Here is a 20,465-nt window from a genome sequence, read left to right on the forward strand (position 1 = left end):
CTGAGATGTCATTTTATTTAATTTTACAACACTCAAAACCACTTCAAAATAACATCTGTAATAAACATTCAAAAAATAACTCAGATGATATTTTACTGTTACAGCTTATATGAATTAATAACATCATACAAATTGCTTTATAAATTGTTTCACCAGCACCAAAACAGAGAATTACATTTTATATAATTCACTTAAGCACATGGAATTTTGACTACAAAGGATTTTTTCCTTACACTTCTTATAGAGCTGATTTGGTATGCTTTAACTTGTAAAATGACTCAATTACATGGTCCCAACATAAGGCAACATGGAAAATACCTGAAATCAATGTGGGAGCAACTAAGAATTATAAAATTATATTAGTTAGTCACAGAATTTCTACTGCTCAGGCTATCAGGATTTTAAACCCTATTTAATTCTAATAACACACAAGATCTGACAAGTAAGGCCTTAGCCCAGGATTCAGAAACTCTGGTTTCATGTCACCTTGGACAAGTTTTCTGGCTCAGTTCTCCATTCACAGCATGGCATTAAATGCTCCCTTCTATCTCCAAAGTCTGTCAGCTCTCAGGAGCTCCCTGCCACTATTTTTTCATAAAAGCATTGGTACTTTGGGACTAAGAGCTGAGCTTGGTCAGAGTGAATCTTTAACACAGGACACACTGGTAAAATTGTTCTGGTGTTTAACAGAGGTAGGTGAATGATGCCCTTTGTGCTGCTGGAGAATGTACAAGGGACAGAGGGTGCCTGACGCAGCTCCTGAGGCACAGTCCTGAACTGCAGAGTGCTGAGGCTCCAGAAATACATGATCTATCAGAAATGGAGTGGAGCTGTTATCACATTCAAATATCTATTCAGCACAGGAGCCAGGGGGAAATTCCTTCAGTAACATCAATGGGCACTGAAGAGAAAAATCTAGATTGCTTGGCACCCAAAATTAATTTCATGTGTCCTGCATGTTCAGCTTACTCAGGAGTTTCAGCACAAGATAAACATTCCAGCACAAAGCATGTGCACAAACTTCATCAAAAAGAAGCATCATAAAAACTGCAAAGTAAAAACTGGAAAATATATCAGATACATCTCCTGAATTGCAGAGTTGAAAAGGCAGCTAGTAATAAGCTGAAGGAGGGCAGTATGTAGCCTGATCATTGAGAGACTGGGGCTGTCTCCAGCAGTTAGAACATCTGGAAAACAGCTGTATCTTTCTCTTGCAGTGCACTGCAGAACTTCAGCATCACAGCCACTACCATCTGCTGGATTGCAGGATCCTGGAATTGTTTGGGTTGGAAAGGATGTGAAGTATCATCTAGTTCCAACCACCTGTCTAAAGACCCTGTCCAGCTCTCCTGGAGCCCCTTTAGGTGTTGAGAGGGGCTTTAAGGTCTCTCCAGAGCCTTTTCTTCTCCATGCTGAACCACCCCAGCTCTCTCAGTCCCTCTCCAGAGTCCTCTGAGAATCTTCATGGCCTCCTCTGCACTCACTGCAACAAGTCCACATCCTTTTAAGAGCTCTTGGGAGAAACCAAAATCTGGCCTGCAAGGTACTCCGAGGCACTCTGCTGAGACAGCAGAAAAGAGAAAAGAAAGCAAGAAATCTGCCTTGTTCTAAGCAACAAATGGAGATGTCTGATGAGCTGCCAGCTGAAATTATTCTGGAAATACAAACACTGCAATGCACTCTCTCCTAAGGACACCAGGGTTTCCTAATTGACAACACCTGGAATGTTTTACTGATTTACCAGTCTTTGTGTTTTACAGCCACCTGTGAGGAAAAAGGCTTACAGCAGCTGACAAGATACTCAGCCTTGCACTCTTATTGCCCCCAGTGACCAGATGGACCAAGTAATCCCAATTCCAGGCTCTGCAGGGCTCTGTTCTTGCAAAGGCACCTGTTGCTCATAAAGTCTGCTCACGCTGCCGTTTCAGACCCACCACTCTTGCTGCCAGCAGGAACACGGCCCCAGTGAGCACTTCTGCCACAAAGGAGATCCAGACCAGTGCCAGGGACCAGCCAAACCTGATATCGATTTCCACCAGGAGATCCTTGCTCCTCAGGAGGCAAACAGCTTCTTGGAAGGCAGCAGCTGAATATGCAATATAGACACTGATCCCTGTAAGGGTAACAAGAGCTGAAAAGAGAAACATGTTCAGCTACTTAGCAGCCACTGAAGAAACTAAAAAGAATCAATTGGATATGGTCTTCGTAATCTAGCCAGGCCATATTTACAGATTATCTTTGAAATCTACCTGAGGTTGGTTTCTTGGGCAATGAGGGTGAGAGGGAAGTAAAGGCAGGGTTACTTGTGTCCACTGAGAATAATGTGTTCCCACTGTTAAAGACTGAACCACAGCACCTGGCAGCAAGCCTCCCTCACAGAAATCGAGTCCTGTGTTTCACCGGTATCTAATGCAGGTGCATCTCTTTTCAGAACTGCATTGTAGTGTTGCCTGATTCCTCACTGCTGAGCATTGTGGACAGTTATCTCCCTGTATGCAAGAAAGCCCACAGAGACACTGATTCTTGCATTTCAGGTCACTGCATGGAGGCTGTTTCCTGAGTATTGTCAGTTTTGAGTGTTTAATGTAAATTTGTTAGTCTTCAACTATTACCTCCCACCAAGTGCTGTGCTGCCGTGACTGCCCATCCCTTCCAAATACCTGAGTCAAAGACACCTTTGGGACAGACTACAAATAAATTAATAAGGGCACTCAAACAAGGAGCCAGATGCTTTCAGAATGAAAAGACTGTTCAAAAGGTGACAAATGTAAAGAATGGCACATCTGGAACAGGTACACACTGCATCCTGAGCCTGACATCCCTGTCAGTCAAAGGACAGGCACCGATGGAAATCACCCTTTACTGGATCAGCAGCAGAAAAGGCCCTGGATAAAAGGACTGCAGCCTAGGGAAGGTATGTACTAAACACTTTCAGGACAAAATAGTGGATTTGATTCTGAGAGAGAAAATTTTGATACAGCTTTCTGTTAAATTACAGTAAGTCCTGATGAGATGCCTTTTTGCCAGAAATATGTTTGATTAGCGGCAAACCAAGATAGAAGGGTATTGGGTTATCCATCAGTTCAAATTCATGCTCATAGTCCTGATTTTAACCATCATCTGATGCCTGTACCTTATTCTAGTCCTCAGCAAGGAGTGGGGGAAATTGCTTCATACATTTTGTCAGGAGAAATGGAAAAGACTGATTTGTTGACATTTTCAACAAGGTGCACTGAATTCTGTGCAAATTCTCTTAAAAAAAAAAAAAAAAAAAAAAAGAAACAGAAGCCTATAGGATGTTCTGACCAGTGGAACATATCAGTTCTGAGGGTTTAAAAAAACCCACATTTCTGGAATGGCATCTCCAAATATCTTTCTGCTGAGACAGAGCTACCTAATACTGAACTTTGTGAATTTGAGTGTCCTACAAAACTGTTCTGTGCACCCAGCCAGAGCAGGATGGGGGGCTGGTCTCAGCCAAAGACCACCCTGAGTCTGTTCATGTTCTCCTGGGTCACTGCCCAGCTGCATGCCCAGAACCTCCTCAAGCCCTCTCCTGACAATCCTGTGTTTCCTTTCCCTCTTTGCAGCCCCAAACAGCTTAGAAAGGCGCCTGCTCCACTCCCCAGTGGGATAATCATGCTTGGCACTTGACAGCTTTTCATCTCTCACTGACTATTTGGAGCAGTTTCCCACCAGCCTTTTCAGTGAATGCAGCTTTCTGCTCTTCTGAGGAATTAGAACTTGCTTTTCTTTTTAGGAGACAATCATAATGGGGGGTGGTTGGTTGGTGTTAGAGCACTTCAGACTAAAAAGCTCAGTCAAGGCTTTGAGACAGCAGCATTTGCTTCCAGCAATCTCTTAGCATTTTCTTCTTAAAAATAGGACTGTATGAGCAGTTGATGAGAGCCAATTCTGAGGATCCCCTTTTCTGCTAGGAAAAATTTCCATTTTAAGTTACATTGTGAAATAGCACTGAAAATCTGTTTGAAACAGAAGATGCAGATTTAAACACAGTTTTCCTACTTTGACAGGATAGTTTTAGGTTTTTTAATTCATAAATAACTTTCTAAACACAGTGGGTTTGGATACAGCAGGAAAGAAAAATATAAAAGGAAGTGTAAAAGTATTTTACTAGCTTCAAATTGAAATGTTACACTCCAAATAAAATAACTTTTGGGGGTTTCCTTTTGTGACCCACAGTTTGGGGACACCACTCTAGATCAAAACTAGCAGTGAGGCTAAACCAGGAATTCCCTTTTCAGGAACTCAATGCAAATGCCTTTTTAAAAACTTCCGTTTTCTTAATAGCTGCAAAATCTGTGCAAGCCTACCATTTAGTAATTCCACGGTCACTTTTCCATCACCCCATTAGCCTGTCTGCAAAGATTTGTGCACCATGCTGAGAAGTTATTGAATCTTTTGTGTTAATGGGCACAGCAAACACAGATTGTTCCAAGGTGTCTCACTCCCCAAGGAGGGATATTTGCCTTTCCTAAGTATCTCTGTTCCTGAACCAGGGCCCCAGCAGACACCAGGTGAATGAACACCAGCATAATTTTGAAAGCAAATTCTTGCTTTTATTCCCTGGGAAACAAAGTGATGTTTCCCAGATACGAGCTCTTGTTATCTAAAACAGTTAGGCCAGGAGTTGGATTTAGTACCTCCAAAAAGGAAAAGCAGTCCCGTCATTAGCAGCAGTAGGTAGGCCCTGGCAAGAATACTGATGAATCCAGTCATTCCTCCAAAAATCATCAGTATCAGGCTGAGGGGCATCAGGATGACAAATGTTCCGTGCATATCTGAAGAAAAATGAAGAATGTTAATACTGGAATATTTTATTATGGTGTCAGTGGATGTACCAATAATTACTAAGTGCAGAGCCCCTGATCAGGATCAAAGCCTCATTCTGTGCTGCACAAACAAGAAACTGGGCAACCCCTTGGGTTTTCAGTGTAAATCAGCGGGACAAACATATGGTATGGAAGTAAAGGTAACAAACAGAACAAACCCTCACAGGATTACAGCCTGTGATTCAAACAGACACCACAGATAGAGAGAGAGGATATATCTACACAGATACAGATGAGCAATCAAACTGTCCTCAGCTCCTGAGCCAGCTGGATATCAGGTGGTGCCCTGCATACCACGTAGGCACTGGCAACCTTAATGAGAAGTAGCCCTGTGATGTGAATCACACTGCTCTGCCTGGGAGGTGAGGCCCAGCCAAGCTTTGATTAAAGGTTTCTCTCCTGACACGTGTCCTCTGCTGCACTGATATAACAAATTGCTGACCTTTTCCTTTGCTGCAGCTGACCATCAACTAGAGGTAAATTTTCCCATCCAGCTCTGGTTCTGTCTGTCACTGTTTTCTACAGCAGCTTCACTAAGTGCATTAACCTATCCTCCTTGCTTCCTCCCATGCTAAATGTTTTACATTAGTCTTTCTTGATCCCTATAACATTTTAATAGCTCTGTAAACAGAGGGTTGCTATGTATTTTTTCATATCACCCTGGTTTTTTTCCATCATAAACCATTATTGTGTCATTGTTCCCTTTGATGTAATCTATCCACAACATTCAACCCAACCTTACTTTAGAATAATAACAAAAAAAAAAAGTAATTCCAGTATCAATTTTTTTCATCCCAAAGTAAAGTGCAGAGTAACTGTGAAAAGAAAATGTAAAATCCATATTCTGAAGAGGTGTAGGCTTCATTGTCTCTTTTAATTTCACAGAGGAACAATACACCATTAGCTTAGGAAAAGGAATCACTTAAGAGCTCACACTTGGTGTGTGATCAAATAATTTTTTCAAGTCACTGTATCTGCCCTTGGAATTGGAGCTACTGCATCTGCCACTGGCTCATCCTCAACAGTAGCTATACAAAATCAGACACAATTGTGTACATCTCTGTTCAGTTCCAGGGTTAGCCAGGGTCTGCATGGCATCAAGGCAGACACTGTTGATGTTGGTACTTGAGTAGAATGTAGTTTCCAGATATTGTTTTGCGTAGCACAGAACATGTTAACAAAAAAACAAAAACAAAAAAAAGTGGCAAATGACAAAGTTTTGGGAGGGGACAATTTTGGGAGTTTTTTTCTGCTTCTGGTATTATATTTTCGTTTCCAGTCCCACATATGCTGACATCAGAACCAGCTGATGCTCAGAAATCATGAATTCAACATTCTGCATTGAAGAGAGCACTTCCCCTCTTTGACTCTAAAGCTGAGGATGCTCCCTGGGCCCTCCTTCAGCAAAACTGGCCACGGCTGCTTTCCTGGCCAACAAGCACAGACCTCAAGCAATTCTCAGTGCCAACAGCCAGATCAGTCCTCAGCTTCCTGGGAACAAGCCAGCATGTCAAATCTGCCTGCAAACCTCAGCTGAACTCCAAGATGAGACATAGCCATGGAACTTGGCTCAGGAGTTTCCCGTGGTGGTGGCTGGGGATGGGATGAGGCACAGGGTGACAGAAGAGAGATGGGGAACCCACTCAGTTCTCGTATTCCACAGAGGCAGCAGCAGCACAAGAGTGGTCTGCAGCCACATTTGAGCTTGCTGAGGGTTATTTGGTCTCATTTTGATTATTCCCCACCATTCTGACAACCATGTGTCATCTTAGCAGTAAAAGGTGAAAAAGCCTTGGGAGGATGCAGTTAACATTTGCAAAGTATAAAAGTAAGAACGGTGCAACTCTGTCCTCAGAGCTGGCCTTGCTGAGAGAGAACAAAGATCACCAAGTTCATGGCTGGCTCTCTGCCTTGTGACTTTCCAGGTGTCCCTCACCAGCCCAAGTCACTGCTGACAAACTCCACCTCAGGACAGCAGCACTAACTTGCCAATTCTGTGAATTTTCCTGTCATGGTGTGATTTCAGCTACTGCACCCTGAGTCAGGACATGTGTGGGTGAGCAAAACACACTCTGAATGGAACTTGAGGAAGGAAAGGGAAAAGAAAACCATACCAGAGCATCCTTGGGAGTTTCCTAGATTACATTAATCATCTGTGACAATTGCAGTATCAGAATAACTCTGATTTTATGCCCTCTTCAGTGAAAATATAGGGTTTAGGGATAGCTCAGCTGAAACCCAGAAACCTCACTGTGACAGAGCCTTACTTTTCCTACCCACAGCTGGGATCACACTTCTCATTAATCACTGGTAGCTTTTAAAAATCAAATATTTAGTGAATTCTATTTGGTTAAATAGTACTTTTCTAATCTCCGGTGTTCTAGTTCAATATCTAATACTCATTTGTACTATGAAATCTGAAACTGACTGGGAAACTTACTCTAAAATGCTGCCATGGAAACCACTCAGAAATCTGAATTCATGCCATCTGGCATATGATATTATGCCATTATATTCCTTGATTAGAGGAACAGAATTAGTTTATAGAACAAAATTACTTAAAATATCTTTACTGTGCTTCTGTCTTCAGTAATCATCTTTGAAAGAAGTTAAAACATTCATTTTGCAGTCATGTTAGTGTTTTTTTAGTTTCTGTTGAAATACACATTTATACATTATGTATAAACATATAACTGTCTTAACATTGATGAAATTGTTCTAGTACTGGAAAAAGAAAAAACACCCTAAGCATTTTGCACAAGAAGAGGCACGTGCACTTTGTTATAAAACAGAATTCAGTTTCCCATATCTATTTCTCAACACCTGAGTTCCCTATTACATGAAAGATCCAATGGTTTAATCTTGGAAATACTGAAACTAGCTCATAAACTTTTAAAAAACACTCCCTTTCTTTGAAGCAAAAAATAATCAAATTGCTTAATCGTGGTTACTGAAGTTTTACATTAGTTAGCCAAAGCTCTTTTACTAGAGCTCTGGCCAAATATCTGTAAAAATGACATCTGCAGTGTGTGTCCAGAACTGAGAATTTGGCAGGCATCTCTAAACTATCGCCCAACACAGTTGTTGAGGGGTTGTTTGTGAGAGAAATGTGTGGAATGGAATAGAAACACTGCGCAGTGTCAGAAGTAAGCAAGTGCAAGCCCAGCAGTTTTGTTAATCATCTCCTGTTAACATCCTGCAGCTTAATTGCTTCAAACTAACTTTGGATTTGTTTGCACAGCTTATAATAGCAAATAGTGCCTAGAAATCTGTAATATCACCTCATCAGAAATACTCCAAATGGCAGCAGCTCAGAAGAGCTTAATTAAGGGTCTGTTTGTGTTGCCCAGCAGTAACTACACAGCCAGTTAGAAAGACAAAAGCCTCCAGCTGAAACAGACTCCTGGCACTTGTCAAAACCGATGGGGCTGCTCCAGAAGGACTTGGCAAAGCCAAGAAGAAACAGTGCACACAGAAAGTCTGGCCTGCTTGCTAGGAAGAAAGTAAGGAAACAACTTACAAAACCAATGAACAACTGAAAGAACTTGTCTGTGGCTCAATGTGAGTCTTCTGGGCTTGGGCCACAGGGACAGGAAGGCCTGGGTTCCCTGCTGTGCAACAGAGAAAAGGTGATGGAGGAGGATTGCTCACAGAGTTAGGGGTCTCCAGGATGATTAGCCAGGCTCTGGTCTGTGCATTACATCTTTGGGCTTCCTGCTTTTCTCAAAAAATCTCTGAGCTAAACAGGAAAACCAATTGCAGACAGCAGAAATAAAATTATGCTAGTCCTGGAGCAGGTGGCACTGACAAAATCTGCAGTAGCAGGAATGGGTAGAATGATGAATGTGAGCAATGCACTGTGGCTCACATGCTGTTGCTGGGGTACCAATGAATCTGAAAATGAGAATATTCATCAGAACTTGTCACTGGTTAGGCCTCAGTTATCCTGGATTTCTGTATATATTTGCTGTTGTATCTACAGCAAGTACTGGAGCAGATGTCCACTGGCACCTCTCTGAAGGAACAGTGCACTGTTGCTCAGAAACAGGTACACACCTAGCAGACCAGTTAAGCCAGAATTTCTGTGTGCATCATTTGGGTCTTATTTCACTTGGCCTCTGAAATGGCTCTTGCTCCAGCCCCAGCTGTTTCCTTCTGGGAGCTTAAAACCAAAAGAAAATTTGCAAAGAACTGTAAATCCTCAAGAAAAAATGTCACAGTGGCCAAAGAATAGAGCATTCTTTCTAGCATTATAAACTCCAACTCAGTAAAAATGGAGCAGGGTGAAGTGTGAAAGCAGCTGGTGCATGACTATTACAGGGTCCACATGCTGTGAGGAAATCCAAACAAGTTTATCTGTACTATTAAACCCATTTTGTTGAGGAAGAAACCAAGGCAGCTGTTACATTAAAACAACTGAGGTATCAGAGCTGCCTCTGCTGCAAAGATCATTTCCCTGCAGGAAGCATGAACTTGTCTGCAGCCTTGTGGTTCCAGTTACATTCGTGTCTAAAAAAGAAAAAATAAAAATACTCTGGGGAGAATACTTAAAACAGTGGTGCATGGGCAGCTGCACGCTCCAGTCTTGATTTTATAACAGGAAAAACAATATGAGTGGAAACCACATCCATTAAGTGTTCATTTCTGGATGGGTCAGAAATAGAGGAAAGCACTAAAAATGGACCTGTAAAAGGAAACCAATCACTGGCCATAATGTCCAAATCTCTGACAAAAAATCAGGATTGCCAGAGGCTTAATCTTACCTTGGAGGTACCTTATGGAGATGGTTTATGTGTCACACAGACAAGTAAGAAAGAAAAGCTGTTCTTCTCACATTATTTTTCATAACTTCAGCCCAAGCTCTGCAGTGCTGGTGGGACCCTGCAGCAGCTCAAGTGCAAAGCTGAGATTCAAGAGAAATGGTGTGGTTTTGAATAGAAATATTTACAGTATTTTTCATTTTGCGAGGATTACACTGGTGCTGCCTTCAGCTAAATCTGTAATGGCATTTATTCATTATTAATGACATAGGCTTTGATAAATGGAAAATATTTATATGACAAAAATGTCTAAGAGCAACTTTTCACCAGTATAACAAGTTGAGGTTTCTTGTTTGGGTTTCTCCTTTCTTTTAAGAAATTCTTTTAGAAAGCTCAAACTCTGGGGGAAAAGGTTTCAGCTGATTAAGCACTGCCATTCCTTCTACTCAGCAGCTTCCCTCTCTCTGTGTGTGCTCCTCAACATCTAGATCTGATTTTGGATGTTACATTTCTGCTACTGGAAAATGGAGAAGCTGCTCAGAATTCGATGCAGCTGCCTTTGAAGTCAGTGACATCCTTATTTTGTCATTTAGAGAGAGATAGATTCAGCTCATCATGAAAAATGTTGCTCTTGCTGCTTGTCTGCCATAGCTGGCACAGGAGAACACATGGCAAAGCAAAACATCAGGGGTGTCTTTGCTGACAAATTTAAATTCTAAGGGGAATTTTCAGAGGGCTATCTTTAATCCTAGTAGTCACCAAGAGACTCTAATAACTGTCTAAATTATAGAAAGTGATACTTTCATTTTATTCCTGTGTGAGCCAGAGGAAAGTGTACATCTCCAGTGAAAAAGAATTTTATTAATGCAGAAGTTTCAGAAAAGCTAGTGGTAGGCAGTCAAGTGGTATTTTTCTTCAGACAATGGCTGTTGTTTTAAACAAATAACCAGGCCATAGTGCAATCTGTAATAGGAAATTATTTTATCCATTTGAGGGGAGGGAGGGAATACACTGCATGTTCAGCTGTGGGGAGTGGTAAGAGAAGAAAGGGAAGGCTAATGAAGAGGAGAGAGTGTTTTTGTGTCCAATCCATTAGAGGAGCAGCTCCAGAGCACTGTGATGTGAAAATACATCACAGTCCCAGGCTTAGCAAGCCCTAGATTGATGGGCTGGGTAATATTGCTGCTAGCACAGGGTTTTAACTCATGTACCCAATTATTTTAATTTGCCAGGAGCTCAATTTGAAGTACACAATAAAGCTAAAAGGAATCTGCTGGGATGAATAGGGGAGGTATTGCAAATGTGGAGGAAGGGACCATGGAGGCTTTTCATTCCCTAATGAAGGGTTTGTCTTCTGGCAGTGGCCAGCACTTCTGTTTCCCCTTAGGCCCAGACTTTCTCCAATCTCTTTGCTATTTGTGTCTAGCTCAGACATGCCAGGAAGTGCATTCAAACTCTGGAGAATGAGGGATGTGACCAATGTGTTACTTAAGTGCCTACTTTAGGGGACAGTCCTTTGAAGTCTTTTTGGGAATAATCAAAAAGAAATAGGTTTGATGTTGCCAGAGCTCATGAAATTCAGTGCCAATCAAACAGTGAGAAATATGAGTGTACAGCTAGATGGAATGAGATTAATCCCACGTGACTGTGCCCCACAAACACCTTCCCAGGCACACGGATGGAAAAATATCATTTTTGTGAAGTAACCAATTAAAGCTGTGCAATTATCTTGTTTGCCACATATAACAGCAGATGAAGAATCTGCTGTAACTGCACTGCAATCCATGATCACAGAATTGCCCTCTAAAATTCTTGTTAAAATGTGTTGTAGATGAAGATGGTTTGCCATGATCTGCCTAAATATGATTCAGTGGCCAGTCAGAAACATTCAAGAGAGAAGAGTAAAGCTGATGTACAAGGTACTATCTCAGGACCTGATTAATCTAGATATCACTTAAAAAGATCTGTATTTCCTGGAAGGAAGAAGTACTGACATGGTACTTTCTATGTTCAGCTGCAACTGCTGAGGATCTGTAGCCTCACCACAATGAAACTGCATTGAAGCTGAGCAAAAAAATCAAAAAGTTAACTCAGTAGGGCATTCCAATCAAACATAGCAGGTTATTTCAATTGAAGAGAAATCAAAGATATTTGATTTCTTCTCTCATCACTTTTAGGCAGTCTATGCCTGTTTATAATAAAATATGCAAGTGTCTTTGCAGACTTGAAGTCTTTTTCCAGGAACATGAAAACAGTGTTTGATGTGAAAGCGAGAGAAAAAAACTCTCCAAGGCCCTGAAGAGTCTGTAAACATAATTATTAATACAATTTTTATTCATATCCACTATTTTCTTACACTTCATGACTCACAAAGAGCCATCCTTTGTTTCCAAGCCAACATCATTTTTATAACCGAAAGAGTGCTGCTTTTTGGTTTGTTTTTTTTTATTTAACTGAAGACCTGCAATCTCTTACCTGAAAAAAATAACCTTTTGCAAATATGCACACAACTTTTGAAAAGCAAATTGTTTCGTCCTGAAATGTTGGACTATCACCAACATAACGGTGGAGATGCCAACACTTAAAACATGATCAGGCAGGCTCAGTTAAAGTGCTGAGCCCTCAAAGGCTCGAGTGATCCAGCAGACAATCCCTGATTTCAGACTCCACTGATTTCAGACCCATGGAGCAGCTGCAGCCTCTGTTTGGAGCCTGGAAGATGAAAGAAATGGCACTTCCTATTGGAAAGCACAGAGAGACATGCTGGGCTCTAAGTCCTGACCCTGCTGATGTGTTTATATGGCTGCTGGACCACCAGATGCTGCTCCAAGAAACTAAAGACCCTTTAAACCCCTCTGGAGCCCAGGGAATGGCTGGTTTTGAAAATGGTCCATTTTAAGAAACAGGACAAATAAATGTATTCTGCAGAGTCAGGAAGAAATAAAAAAATTGGAAAAAACCAACCCATACACAAAAGTGTGTGAGGAAAGTTTTATGCCAAATATATGATGCGAAGATGGTAAATCATCTTCTAGGAGATACTTGTAAGTATTTGAAAATGTTCCACTTGGACTTTTTGAAAACATCCTGGCACTGACAAATGAATCTAAAGAAAAATAAGAAAATATATTTGAAACCTAATGTTTTTGAACACGATGTTCTTCAAAGACTTTGAACACTGCTTTTGGTAATTGATTTATTTTCCTAAATTCTCCCATACTTAAGTCTTTTATCAATGCCAGGAATCCCACTGAAATGCTAGAAAAGTAGTTGTGTTTAAAATTAGTTTAAATGTGTTCTTAAGCATTTCAGTGATCAAACTGCTTTGAGGTGATTGTGAACACTTTTGCCCTTTATTTTTGGCAATTGTGTACCTTCCTGTGCCATTCCAGTCAGAGAGGTTGTGCTCCTGTGGAAGAAATTAGCTGAACTTGTCATCAAATAGATGGTTATTTCAACAGTAAATACACTTAAAGACCACAGCAGTGACAGATATTGTACAGAAACAGAGTCAAAACACTTTCTCAGTGACTTCTCCCTCTGAATCAGAAATGAGTCCTTGTAAGTGGCCAGGGAGGGAGGGGAGGATGAATGGAAATATAAAATAATATAAATGCTACTCACACAAAAGCTGTCTGTGTGAATCGGTGATGTTCGCATTTTCATGCCAGAAGGGGTTTATCAGAGGGTAACATTCACTCCTCACTATTAGAAAAAGGGGGGGAAATACACTATTATATCTGTTTGCTACAGATATATTTGTTTCTTTGCATGTACATATAATTCATATAATACCAGCTGCTTCCAAAACAGCCACTCCTAGGTAGGGGAGGAAATGAGGGGATTTTCAGCATGCAGCATCAGCTGCTCCCGTGGGGCCTGACCACTGGAGTCAACAGGGAAACATCAGCTCATTGCAACGGGAATGCAAAGAGCCAATTCCTGTAACCTGTTCCTTCTCCCTGCTCCTCTGGAAACAACATCCTTTCTTGCCTATGGCAAACATTACTTACTCCTGCCTTTTAAGAGTGGAATCAAAGCCAAAAGTTAAATGCCTAGCATATAAATTAACTACATGGGTAAAATCCTATATATTGATTTATAGGATTATCATAATCCTATATTATGATACATAATAATACTTATATTTAAATTAATTGCGTTGTTTAGGTAAATAAACTAGATAGTGTTTATGTTTTTATTTGTTATATTATTACTTATAATTTCAATGGCTTTAACCCAGAACTTTTGCCCCTTAATTTCCTGAGCCAAATGAAAAGACATCTCCTTCCTTCCAAACAGTTAATGCTTATTAGATTATCTTGAATTAAAAGTTAATGTAAAATCAGGTTACAGGAGCAGAAAATTCGCTCTCCCCATGTCTCCTTGGGCAAGTGACACGGGAGGTATTGACAGGGCACTGCCCGCGGGTCCGGGCATCCGGGCACGGCCGGGGAGCGCCCGTCCCTTGCAGCAGGTAGAGCCGGAGCTCCGCGGGCAGCGGGCACTGTCCCCGAGCCGGACCCCGCAGCCGGGCCGACCCCGCATCCCCATCCCCGCATCCCCATCCCCGCATCCCCACAGCCTAACCCCGCATCCCCGCATCCCCGCATCCCCACAGCCTGACCCTGCATCCCCATCCCCGCATCCCCGCGTCCCCACAGCCTGACCCCGCACACCCATCCCCGTATCCCCGCGTCCCCTCAGCCTGACCCCGCATGCCCACAGCCGGACGGACCCCGCATCCCCGCGCCCCGACCCGCGGGCGGAGCGCTCCGCTGCCCGGGCCCGCCGCCCGCGCACTCACCGCGGCAGGTCCGCCAGAGCCCCGAGTGCGAGCTGAGCGCGTCCGTGCCGTTCCGGGACGCCTCCAGCTTGGAGGCATCGATGATGTACCAGAAGTCGGTCGCGATGGCCACCACGAGGAAGATGAAGCTCAAAAGTCCCACCAGGGCCACGAAGAGGGAGAGCGCGCCCAAGTTAACCCTCATGGTGCCGCCGCCGCCGCGCCTCGCCCGGCCCCGCGGCCGCGCAGGTAGCGCGCCCCGCCCCGCGGGCGGACCGGGGACCCCGCGGCCGGCCCGGCCCGGCCCGGCCCCGCAGAGACCCCGCGGGGCCCCGGCCGCCGGGCCCGGGCCCGGGCGAGCCCCCGCCCGCGCTGCTCGCGGACGCGGACGGGCTGCCAAAAACACGGGCACGGGGATCCCGGCCGCTCCGGCAGCGGCGGGACGGGCTCGCCTCGGAGGGGAGAGAGCGCCCGCATTCCAAACACCGCCGATGTGAGCGGAGGAGGAAGCCGAAGGCGAGGTCTGGGGAGCAGAGACAGCGCTGGTGCTCCTGCAGCCTTTCTGGTATATTTACGAGAGATTCCCTCTTGTTCTGTGCCTTCCAGATGCCGACTTCAAAAGGCCAGTTCTAACCCAAATTAGGTTTCAAATTGAAAGGGGATGTGGGAGAAAGCAGTTGCGTGGCATTTACTACCTGGTGTAGTGATGTCTGTACCCTGCTCAGGATCATTTTCCTGTCCGAATGTCACCAATGGAGGGAAAGAGACAAGCTCCCTCTTCCAGAAACTATAGTTACAAAGGTGTTCATGTTAGGAGCCCTAAAGCCACACTTCACCCAGCCTCCTGCTCATATTCAGCCCGCTGAAATCTGTTGAGTAACAAAGTGTATTTCAGTAACAGAACCTTGTTTTCAAACCCGCAGAGAATTTACTCTGGTGTTTTACTTTGTCTCTCCACTGGCATAAAGATACTGTGCAGGCAGGGTCAACGGGGCATCTTGGTTTTTTTTTCCCTTGCAATTCACTTTAAGCCTTCCAGGGAATTGCTAAGTAACTCTGAGTAATTAAAAAAGTCATTTTCATTTATTTTCTGGCATGGACACTGGGCAGAATGTGTGACATCATTACCCAACCATGGCAACAAGCTATCGTGAACCAGTAGGGCTTCAGCACTAGGATCAGTTAAAGGGGACATTTTTCTTGAGAGTGAGTGTTTCAATAAACAGAGTAGTCGTCAACACTACAGACCACATTTTGCTCTGCAAAACTACTGAAAGGTGTATATGCCTGGGAATATAATAGTCTTTATATTTAGGAATACACTGTTAAGCAGCCACAGCATCATTCTGAGTTCTTGCCATCTATTTCTTACATCTCCAAGATGTATCTGTAATCTGTGAAAATGCCTCTGTAGTTCCACAAACCAGGCAGCTGCTACCTCCTTTTAATTGCAGTGTTTGGGTGATACAAAGTTAATGAAGCAAAGTGAAATGTTTTGTTAGACTAATAACGCAGCGAGACAAAATGAACAAGCCTTGGGGCACCAGTCTTAACGGGGATCCCAAGCTTGTCTCTATTTTTTCCAACTACATTTGCAGAGTTACTTGGAAGTTTAAATTAGCCCCACAAATACCATGTCTTAGATAGAAGTTTTATCAGTTCTCTTCTCATAAATCTGATCAGAGGCACTCATACACCTGAATCTCACTCACCTGCAATGATCTGCCACTGTCATCTCCCAGTTAAAGCCAAGGGAAAGCAAAGGCTATAAAACTGCAGGAACATTTAACCCAGCTGGATACAAGCTGTTAATCAGATATGAGATGCTCATCAGTGATACTCCGTGTCTTGGAGAGGTTTTGTTCTAATCTTGGGGCCCACAAAGTTTGTAAATATGCTTATTTTTAGAAACATTATTAAATAATCAATTTTAGCCATCAAGATGTGCAGAGGTCCTTGTAGACTCTGTCTAGACCGACTTTGCAGTAAACCTAAGTTAGAGCCTGCTAACCCCAGGTCCTTTTTTGACCAGACTGCTGACGAGCATTTATATCAAGAGTAAATCAACACTACATAAAGATTTAATTCCCACATCACTGTAATTTTTTTAGGCATTCATTGCCATGCTAGGGAACAAATAATTCCTGCAAAGTCAGAAAACTAAGAACATAGTTAACAAAACAATTTCATGTATTCATTGGGAAATGATTATAATGAAAGGAAAAAGCAGTAGTGCAAATTAGTTTCTCTAGAGACGCAGTTTCAATTTCCTGAGGTCTTTCAATGTTAAATTAGGATCTTTACCATAAAAGAGTCAAAATTTTAATCTAGGCTTAGCTTTATAGAGAAAGAACACTGCATAGACTAGGTGTTGGTTGCGTCTGCCAAAGTCAATCTGCTGTGCAGAATAACAAAGATAATTCAGAATATGCTCTCAAAGTTGCAGTCAATTATTAGTCCCCAGAGTGTGATGCAGCAAGATTATCAGTCTCCTCAAGCCTGAGCATGGCAAAGCTTCTGTAAGCAACTTTTACCCTCTCTGTTCTGCTCGCAGGGTTGGCTGGGTGCTGGAGGTTTCGTGGTGCTCTGGGAATCACCAGCTTTGCTTCCCAGGACTTTTCCCAGGTAAAATGCATCTCTAGGGCAGTTCCTTCTCAACTGTTCTGAACCTGTGCTGTTCAGGTGCAGCACAATCCCACTGCATTCCTTAGATTTCCCCAGTGCTTCTTTATTTCATTTCCTCTGCCCTGTCTGTATTTGTGAAGAGGTGACTGCATTACTAGAAGTAGATTATTTATAAACTGAAGAAGGGAGGGATTCCCACGATGTTTACCCCCCTGACTGTAGGAAAGCCAGTCAGTGCAAGTGTGCACCAATGACTGTAATTAATTCCTGCCATGGTGACAAGCACAATCAACACACCTCATTTCATTCACAATCCTTTTCCAGGAAATATCACTTTTTTTTTTTTCTCCTGTTTTTTTTTGTTTTTTTTTTTTTTTTTTTGTTTGTTTGTTTTGTTGGTTTGGTTTGGTTTTGTTATTGTTGATGGTGTTATTTTTGTTGAGTGAAGAATTAAATTCAAACAGTTTTACCATTCATTCTTCCAGTAAAGCTAACGGGATTCTAGAGTTTATTGTTCTTTTAAACTTACCACAACTACTTCCCCTGTGGCTCAAAAGAGAAAAGCTGTTAGACAATATACATTATTATAATTTTCAGATTTTCTGCCCTTGGAAATTAATAACTACTGATTGGCTGATATGAGGCTTGGCTATTCCTTCACAAATTTAATCTTTTCATCATGCACTTGTACCCATTCAGTTTTGAAGAGTCACAACCTACAATGAATTTAAAAAAGGGCTGACTAGTCACAATTTATCTCTGATGAGAGACTACAAGATATACAAGGTCCCGACTCTTACTCAATATTACCTGATCTGCCAAAAAAACCCATTGAATTCAAAGGGGGTTGCAGGAGGGACATACCTGAAGTAACCAGTACAGCTTCTTAGTACTTGATCAATGGATGAAACTGGCCCAATTCATCATTCCAAACAAGCAATTAAACTTTGGTAAAGTTGTCTGGCATGTAAGCTAAATTTAAACAAATTCCTAGGTCACATGGCTGTGAGGAAATCAGGAATGTAACTGAGGTCCATCCTTAAAAGAGGTACAGGAATTTACTGCCCAAGCCCTCTTGTGTGTAGTACAGAAACTGCATGTCCCTAAACAATTTTCATCATGTTATGTTGTGTTATGTTGTGTTATGTTATGTTATGTTATGTTATGTTATGTTATGTTATGTTATGTTATGTTATGTTGTGTTGTGTTATGTTATGTTATGTTTGTTATGTTATGTTATGTTTGTTATGTTATGTTATGTTATGTTATATGTTGTAACACCTGTAGCTGCACATCTTCTGCAGCCACAAGATATTCCTGCTTTGCCCAAATATTATGCATATGTGAAACGAAGTATCAGCAATTCTTAGAAAAGCAATTGCAGCAGCATTGCTTTTTAAGAAATCCATTTCTCACATAATGTACCTTTGTGTTTATAAGTGCCCATGTAACACAGCTTTTTAGCTACTTCTCTAATTATGCTAAACCTGTGTACCAGTAAGTGCCTCTTGCTGCAGACTGGTGAGATTTCATGACAAATGTAATCTGCTTTGCCTGCTTAGTGCTCCATAGCAGTGAGGAACATGCCAGAAGAGAGAGACACCGCAGTAATAATTTATGTGGCAGTGTATCACCAAGGGAAGTAAAATAATGTTCTGCTCTTTCACAGGAGACGGTTAAAAGGGAACAAATCTCCAAAGCATTTTTGTCAGATAGTCATCCAATAGAATTCCCCACAGTAATTGCAATGAGATAGCTGAATGGCTTCTGTGTTTTCCATTTAATTGCCACTCAAAACTCTTGACTGTAAAAATAGGGAAAGATTATTTAATTGTTTTAATAATTATTTTAATAATTATTAGCTTTTGTTGAGGGAGGCAGATGATAAGGAGACATCTAGAAATAGATACAGACTATAAATTATATTCCAAGGGTTTTTTATGCATTGACTAATACTTCCTAGTACTCATGAAAAATACAAGGATCATCTATAGCAGTTGACATTAGCATCATATGCTAATGAGGTAATCAATATGTAAATGGCCGCTTTTGAACAAGATCCTCCTGCTGAAAGATAAAACAGCTCCAACAGCTACGGCGGACTTGCCGAGGAGGCGAAGTAGAACGCAGATGGGAGTTTGGAGCGCACCTCTGTCAGTGATTTTGTACAGAGGGCTGGGCAGTGTCCGGCTGCTGAAGTGTCCTGGGCAGTGTCCGGCTGTGGAGGTGTTCCTGGCAGTGTCCGGCTGTTCAGGTGTCCCTGGCAGTGTCCGGCTGTGGAGGTGTCCCGGGCAGTGTCCGGCTGTTCAGGTGTCCCTGGCAGTGTCTGGCTGTGGAGGTGTCCCTGGCAGTGTCCGGCTGTGGAGGTGTCCCGGGCAGTGTCTGGCTGTGGAGGTGTCCCTGGCAGTGTCCGGCTGTTCAGGTGTCCCTGGCAGTGTCCGGCTGTGGAGGTGTCCCGGGCAGTGTCCGGCTGATGAAGTGTCCTGGGCAGTGTCCGGCTGTGGAGGTGTCCCTGGCAGTGTCCGGCTGTGGAGGTGTCCCTGGCAGTGTCCGACTGTTCAGGTGTCCCTGGCAGTGTCCGGCTGTTCAGGTGTTCCGGGCAGTGTCCGGCTGTGGAGGTGTCCCTGGCAGTGTCCGGCTGTTCAGGTGTCCCGGGCAGTGTCCGGCTGTTCAGGTGTCCCTGGCAGTGTCCGGCTGCCGAGGTGTCCCGGGCAGTGTCCGGCTGATGAAGTGTCCTGGGCAGTGTCCGGCTGTGGAGGTGTCCCTGGCAGTGTCCGGCTGTTCAGGTGTCCTGGGCAGTGTCCGGCTGTTCAGGTGTCCCGGGCAGTGTCCGGCTGTGGAGGTGTCCTGGGCAGTGTCCGGCTGTTCAGGTGTCCCTGGCAGTGTCCGGCTGCCGAGGTGTCCCTGGCAGTGTCCGGCTGTTCAGGTGTCCCGGGCAGTGTCCGGCTGTTCAGGTGTCCCGGGCAGTGTCCGGCTGTGGAGGTGTCCCGGGCAGTGTCCGGCTGTTCAGGTGTCCCGGGCAGTGTCCGGCTGTGGAGGTGTCCCTGGCAGTGTCCGGCTGTGGAGGTGTTCCTGGCAGTGTCCGGCTGTTCAGGTGTCCCTGGCAGTGTCCGGCTGTGGAGGTGTCCCGGGCAGTGTCCGGCTGTGGAGGTGTCCCGGGCAGTGTCCGGCTGTTCAGGTGTCCCTGGCAGTGTCCGGCTGTTCAGGTGTCCCTGGCAGTGTCCGGCTGCCGAGGTGTCCTGTCCCACACCATTGCCCCTCTGCACTGACCACACAGCCCAGCGCCAGACCAGCTGCCAGCTCGCCCTGGAGACGAGCTCAGCTGGGAAACGACTGCCGAAGAGACCACGGTTCAAAACGTAGAAACTAAAATCTGGTGGTCTAACTCTGAGGTAAATCTCTGTAGTTAAAGCCTCTCAAAGACTCTGGTTATGATGTTTC

The 20,465-nt window shown here is 43.5% G+C and overlaps 1 protein-coding gene across 2 annotated transcripts; it reads right to left on the reverse strand.

Moving 5' to 3' along the window:
* Positions 1-944: 944 nt before the first annotated feature.
* On the reverse strand, positions 945-14,604 carry TMEM114 (transmembrane protein 114). 2 transcript variants are annotated; one of them, XM_021539918.2, is made up of 4 exons: positions 14,421-14,604; positions 13,238-13,318; positions 4,665-4,802; positions 945-2,131 (listed from the first exon to the last, which is right to left on the reverse strand). In XM_021539918.2, the coding sequence occupies exons 1-4, from the start codon at positions 14,602-14,604 to the stop codon at positions 1,899-1,901; spliced, it is 636 nt and encodes a 211-aa protein (XP_021395593.1). In that variant the 3' UTR covers positions 945-1,898. The 2 variants fall into 2 exon arrangements, with proteins under 2 accessions (XP_021395593.1, XP_021395594.1); XM_021539919.2 differs by lacking the exon at positions 4,665-4,802.
* Between the last annotated feature and the right edge of the window lie 5,861 nt (positions 14,605-20,465).

This window comes from Lonchura striata, chromosome 16, assembly GCF_046129695.1.
Source record: "Lonchura striata isolate bLonStr1 chromosome 16, bLonStr1.mat, whole genome shotgun sequence".
NCBI lineage: Eukaryota > Metazoa > Chordata > Aves > Passeriformes > Estrildidae > Lonchura > Lonchura striata.